General features: G+C 47.0%; 1 protein-coding gene across 1 annotated transcript in view; it reads right to left on the reverse strand.

Annotated features, from left to right (window-relative positions):
• Positions 1-6,255: 6,255 nt before the first annotated feature.
• Positions 6,256-6,769, reverse strand: part of PLPPR2 (phospholipid phosphatase related 2) — a gene marked incomplete at its 3' end in the record, with an annotated part of 13,523 nt that continues 13,009 nt past the window's right edge. Inside the window, exon 8 of the mRNA XM_048487531.1 lies at positions 6,256-6,261. Coding sequence (XP_048343488.1) covers positions 6,256-6,261 — 6 coding nt within the window. The remainder of the gene's footprint in view (positions 6,262-6,769) is intronic.

Below are 6,769 nucleotides of genomic sequence, written 5' to 3' on the forward strand. Positions count from 1 at the left end.
GAAGAAGAAGAAGAAGAAGAAAGAAGAAGAAGAAGAAGAAGAGGAGTTTGGATTTATATCCCCCCTTTCTCTCCTGCAGGAGACTCAAAGGGGCTTACAATCTCCTTGCCTTTCCCCCCTCACAACAAACACCCTGTCAGGTAGGTGGGGCTGAGAGAGCTCTGAGAAGCTGTGACTAGCCCAAGGTCACCCAGCTGGCGTGTGTGGGAGTGCACAGGCTAATCTGAATTCCCCAGATAAGCCTCCACAGCTCAGGTGGCAGAGCTGGGAATCAAACCCGGTTCCTCCAGACTAGATACACGAGCTCTTAACCTCCTACGCAACTGCTGCTCCTATGACTTCGTCATAGAAAGGAATTGGCTTCCGTTTCCTCTCTTGCTGAAGTGAAAGTGCTTGTGAGAAGGATCCTGTGAAAAACTTGTGAGCTGCCTGTCGGCTGGCCTGCAGGGCTGCGAGGTCAGAACGGGCCCGTTGGCTCATACACCGCCCCGCCCCCGAAATGCCCCCTCCACGGCTTGGCCATGCCTCCACTGGTGCTCCGCCCGTGGTGTCATCCCCCCGCCCTGCCCCGTTGGCACTATGCCATTGCTTGGAGGCGTCCCATCCACATTCGGGCCAGTGTGGTTCGTGCTTAGCTTCTGAGCGCTGAGATAAGTAGATTTTATAGATATTTCATCATAAACCTTTAATAGGCATTAATAAAATACTGGATTGAAAACAAACAAACAGTGCAGAAAGTCTGAAGTACAGGGGAGGATCAGCATACCAGAACCTTTCCCAAGAAATTTGCAACCATCTCCAATATTATGGATGAGCTATTATTTAACAAAAAAAAGAAAGATTAGGATTAGAGCACCTTAGCAGAGGAGGGATAATTCAATGAAAATCAGGTCTAAAATCAGCATGTTTGGGACAGTCAAATAAAACGTGCAGCATCGCCTCAGGAGTGTTGGTGCAATGAGAGCAAACCTGGTCTTGAGCCGGGTCCTTGAAAAAACACCCTAGAAGAAAGGCTGAGGGGAAAGAGTTTCACCCAGCTCTAGTGAGGGCCCACCTTTGTTTGGGATTGAACAGAACCTTTTAATAGCAGGCCATGTGCACTTTAGTAGGGACAATGCCAAGGTATGTAGGTGAGCAGGGGACACACACACCCCTGGCTCCTTGAACCAAGAGTTGGAGTTCTTCACTAAAGGGACGGGAGGGTTTTGTCAAGCTGCAGCTGCCACCAGCATGGATCCGTTTCCATCTGGACCAGGGTTCTGCGTCAAGTTGTGGCCCCCTTATGGCAACCCCAGCAAGGGGCTTTCTAGGCGATTGAGAGGCAGAGGTAATTTGCCTCTGCAGAACAGCCCACCCGGGAATATCTCAGATTTGGGGGCTATGAACATTGGGGAGTCAGAGAACAACAAAGGGAGCTTTGCCCCTCGTAAGTTCATTCCCAGAAATCTCACTGGTCTCTAAGGTGCTTCTGGACTCAAATCTGGCTGTTCCAACATGGCCGCCTTCTACAACTTCCTCTGCAGGGCCTTCTTTGTTGGCCTTGCATCCAAGCTCTCAGAAGCTTCCAGCACCCGGCAACCCCAGCACTCAAGGCCATATGCACTTTAGTAGGGACAATACCAAGGTATGTAGGTGAGCAGGGGACATCCCCCTCCCCGGCTCCTTGAACCAAGAGTTGGAGTTCTTCACTAAAGAGACAGGATTTTGTTTGCAATATATATCTGGGGGCTAACTTGAGCAAAGCATCCCAGGAAGGGCCTAGGGCAGTGGTGGCGAACCTATGGCACGGGTGCCAGAAGTGGCACTCAGAGCCCTCTCTGTGGGCACGTGTGCACAGAGTTCATCATGTGATAATAGTGTGATTATTTCAGGGAGATTATTAGCATTAAACCGAAGACCTAGTTTTGGAGAAGCAGTGTAGGTAACCCTGTTAAGCGCTGTTAACCCTACTGATTTTCATGGGAAGAACGAAAGCATGATCCTTTACCTGGGAGTAAGCTCGGTTGCTGGCAATGGGGTTTGCTTCTAAGTAAACCCTCCTAGGGTCGTGATTCACCTGTTGGAAGAGTTGCACAGTTGCTTTAAAGCAAAACCACCGACTACCACCAAGCTTACTCTTGAACACTAGCGTAACCTCCATTGGGCAGGATGGGCGGCTGCCCAGGGCATGAGACCGTTTAGTCACGTGGGGGGCATGTGAGGGATGTAGTCACGTGCAGAGGTGGGATGCAGCCGGTTCCCGAGAGGTGGTTACTAATTTTTTTTAGTGCTGAGAAGGGGTTGCTAAGGGCTAGCCTGGCCCCTCCCCCTTCCCCCCTCACTGGCCGGCCGCTTGGGCGTCAGCATCCCTGCCCTGCCAGGCAAACAGACTTGCAGCCAGCAGCACCTTCAGAGTTCAGGCAGTGAAGGAAGTTGAAGGTAAACAAAAGGAGGGGGTGGGCCAGCCAGCAGTCGACTCTCAGCAGTCGACTTTCAGCTCTCTCCGCCCCCTCCCTTCACACACACAGAGACTCTCTGGAGCCAGGAGGTGAGAGCTGAGGCTGCATGCAACACGCATTAAGGTAAATAAGGAAGCAAAAGAACGCAGCAGAGGAGAGAGTCTTGAGAGAAGCGGTTTAAAGAGGAAAAGGAAGAGAGACAAGGTAACTTTAGCTTCAAAGACTCAGTGGAGTCAGGAGGCAGCCAAGGGACCTTTTCATCAGCTAAAAGTTTGCTCCCTCCTCCCTCTGGGATGCAAAGCAAACCCCCAGCCACTCTTTTCGCTTTCCATCTCTTCTGTCTGCAAAACGGGCTTTGCATTTTGCTATGGGGACGAAAAGGGAGGAGCAGGCAGAGTCCTGAACTCAGTAGGATTTGTGCAAACACGGGCAGGCATTCCTCCCAGTGACCTGCACTGACTAGCTCCCTGCAAGTTTCCCTGAAAATTGCAGCACATTAACCCTCTCTTGGAAAAGATACTCTCCCCTTCCTGCTTTGTTTATCAGATAAGACTCTGTCTTATGAGGTCAGAAAGGATTAATGAAGCATCAACCCTCTGGATTTTTTGTGATCCATCATCCTTGGGATTCTGGGTTCCATTCAATTCCTACTGGCTCTACAACCCTGTACACGAACAATCATTGAATTGCTTACTTTTGTACTCAAAACAAATTTTTTTAAAATATCCATTTTATTTACACTGTAAAGACCCCTTGAGGTTCTGCAAAATGGAAAGGAGGTTAAGAAACAATTAAAATAAAATAAGTAAAATTAATAAAGAGCTTCCTTGCGAGCATTTCCTAAAATCCCTTTATGTTGCTATTCATTTTCCATTGGTCTAATTACAGAAGGAGAGGCTTACACCACTGATTGGGTGGGGACTTGCTGCAAGAGCCTTTGCCAATGGCGAGGGGTGGGTGGGGATGCTGGCAGCTTTGCTTTTGTTCAGAGCCCTTGCAGCCCTTAGGTGGGTGCAGAGCTGCCAGGTATGAGTTCTGGAGCAGGTTGGAGTCCAGCATCTTTCGACTTGGATGGGTGTTTGGGAAGTCCTGGAGGATGGGGGCTGAAGGATTTCCTCCCTGCTTCCTGGAGACTTTAGAGGCTCTTTTCAGTGGTTTCTGTTGAGTGAGGAAAATAACGAAGTTCATTTGGGGGAAATTTCTTTTGTACCTGGATTTCTGTTAATGTAATGGGTCATTCACTCTTTAATTGTTGTCCTTTGCAGTGGGTATTCACAAGGTGATGGCCCTCACCTAAACATTCCTCCCTACTTCTTGGTTGTGGGTGGGGTTTTCCAGGACTGTGTAATGGCCTTGGTCTGGTAGGATCTCTTGTTCCTAATGTTTCAGCTTCTGCCATCTGAAAAGTGCCTGGCATCTTCAGAGGTGTATCACAGAGAAACTGGTTGTTGTGGGTTTTCCGAGCTGTGTGGCCGTGGTCTGGTAGATCTTGTTCCTAATGTTTCACCTGCATCTGTGCCTGGCATCTTCAGAGGTGTATCACAGAGAAACTGGTTGTTGTGGGTTTTCCGGGCTGTGTGGCCGTGGTCTGGTGGATCTTGTTCCTAACGTTTCACCAGCATCTGTGGCTGGCATCTTCAGAGGTGTATCACAGAGAAACTGGTTGTGGTAAGTTTTCCGGGCTGTGTGGCCGTCGTCTGGTATATCTAATGAATGAGCCTATAATTGTTATAGTGAATGAATTTCGTTTTACTGACTCTTTTGGCTCATTAATATCCTTTTGATGTATCTGTGCCTCATGCTTGCCTGTGTGTGTGAAAAGTCGCGTTTTCCCCTGTTTGTATCACTGCTTCACGCGTGCAGCACACCATTTGTTTGTTGAGTATTATTGAACAATTTAGTAAAGCAGCTTTTGGTTTCTCTCCTTACTTAAGCAAGAACATAAGAACTAGCCTGCTGGATCAGACCAGAGTCCATCTAGTCCAGCACTCTGCTACTTACAGTGGCCTCACCAGGTGCCTTTGGGAGCTCACATGCAGGATGTAGAAAGCAATGGCCTTCCTGCGCGCTGCTGCTCCTGCAGAGCACCTGGTCTGCTAAGGCATTTGCAATCTCAGATCAAGGAGAGGATCAAGATTGGTAGCCATAAGATCGAGCTTCTCCATAAAATCTGTCCAGAAGCCCTTTTTAAAGCTATCCAGGTTAGTGGCCATCACCACCTCCCTGCAATGGCAGCATATTCCAAACACCAATCACACGTTCGCGTGAAGAAGTGTTTCCTTTTATTAGTCCTAATTCTTCCCCCCAGCATTTTCAATGAATGCCCCCTGGTTCTAGTATTGTGAGAAAGAGAGAAAAATTTCTCTCTGTCAACATTTTCTACCCGATGCATAATTTTATAGACTTCAATCATATCCCCCCTCAGACGTCTCCCTCTCCAAAACTAAAGAGTCCCAAAAGCGGCTGCAGCCTCTCCCTCATAAGGAAGGTGCTCCAATCCTTCAATCATCCTCGTTGCCCTTCTCTGCACTTTTTTCTATCTCTTCGATATCCTTTTTGAGATGTGGGCGTACCATTGTGAACTGAACACATGCTGTGAACTCCAAGTTAATGAGTCGCATCTCACGGCTTTATATAAGGAGCATGATGACAATCCTTGCAGTTTTATTATCCAACTCCTTTCCTAATTATCCCCTCAAGCATAGAGTTTGCCTTTTCATAGCTGCCATGCATTGAGTTGAAGCATTCCCATGGAACTATCAACTAAGATGCCCCAAATCCCTTTCCTGGTCTGTGACTGATAGCACTGGACCCGCTGTGGCCAAGGCGTGTATGTGAAGTTTGGATTTTTTGCCCCTATGTGCATCACTTTGCATTTTGCTACATTGAACTGCATTTTGCCATTTCTTAGCCCACTCACCTAATTTCTCACGGTCCACTTGGAGCTTTTTCGCAATCCTTTGTGGTTCTCTACCAATCTCTACATAATTTAGTATCATCTGCAAAGAGCTCTTTGGCCACCACAGCTACCCACCCCTACTTCCAGGTCATTTATGAATAGGTTAAAGAGCACTGGGTCCCATAACGGATCCTTAGGGGGACACCACTCCTCTACTATCTCTCTCCATTGTGAGAATTTCCCATTTATACCCACCCTTTTGTTTCCCTGTTCCTGAACCAGTTTTTAATCCATAGGAGGACTTCCCCTCTTATTCCTTCATTGCTGAGTTTTCTCAACAGTCTCTGGTGAGGAACTTTGTCAAAAGCCTTTTGGAAATCCAAGTAGACAATGTCCACTGGTTCCCCAATATCCACATGCCTGTTTACACCCTCAAAGAACTCTAGTAAGTTTGTAAGACAGGACTTGCCTCTGCAAAAGCCATGCCTGAGCTCTTCCTCAGCAGGTCTTGCTTTTCTACATGTTTAATAATTTTATCTGTAATGATAGATTCTACTAATTTTACCAGGAACAGATGTCAAACTGACTGGCCTGTAATCACTTCCTGGAGTCCCCCCCTAGACCCTTTCTTAAAGATTGGTGTGAAGCATTGGCCCATCTTTCCAGTCTTCAGGGATGGAGGCTGATTTCAGGGGATAAGTTGTATATTAAAAGTGAGAACTTATCAAGCGAATTTCATGCTTGAGCTCCTTAAGAACTCTTTGGATGAATGCAATCTGTACCAGGGGATTTGGTAGCATTTAGTTTATCAATGAAACTTGCCAGAACTTCTTCCTTCCCGTCTACCACTATCTTAGCTAGTTCCTTGGATTCATGTCCTAAGAAGCTTTGGTTCAAGGGTGTGCAGGAATTTTCCCTCACCTCCTCTTGGGTGAAGCACAGATGGCAAAGAATTTGTTCAGCTTCTCTGCAATCTCCCCTGTCATCTTTTAGCACACCTTTGTTCCTTTGTCATCCCTAATGGGCCTACCGCTTCCCTTGCTGGCTTCCTGCTTTTGATGTACTTGAAAAAACTGTTTGTTGCTGGTTTTGATGTTCGCAGCCATGCGTTCCTCATAATTCTTTTTTGTGTCTCCTCTTTACAGCTAACTTGCTTCCCTTTTTGCCAACACCATTTTGTGTTCTCCTCTGGTATTCTCTTCACATCAGTTAAAGCTATAGACTTCCATTTTTCTAAAATACATCTTTTTTTTCCTAATAAGTTCCTCCAACCTCCCTTTGATTAACCATGGTGGCTTTCTTTTGGACTGTGCATTTGCCTTTCCTAACCTGCGTGAACACATTCCAGCTGAGCTTTGAAGACTGTGTTTTTAAATAACCTCCAAGCATCTTGGACAGTTTTGACTCTCTTTGATTTTCTCTCCTTTCAGCT

The sequence above is a fragment of the Sphaerodactylus townsendi genome, linkage group LG03, assembly GCF_021028975.2.
Source record: "Sphaerodactylus townsendi isolate TG3544 linkage group LG03, MPM_Stown_v2.3, whole genome shotgun sequence".
Classification (NCBI taxonomy): Eukaryota; Metazoa; Chordata; class Lepidosauria; order Squamata; family Sphaerodactylidae; genus Sphaerodactylus; species Sphaerodactylus townsendi.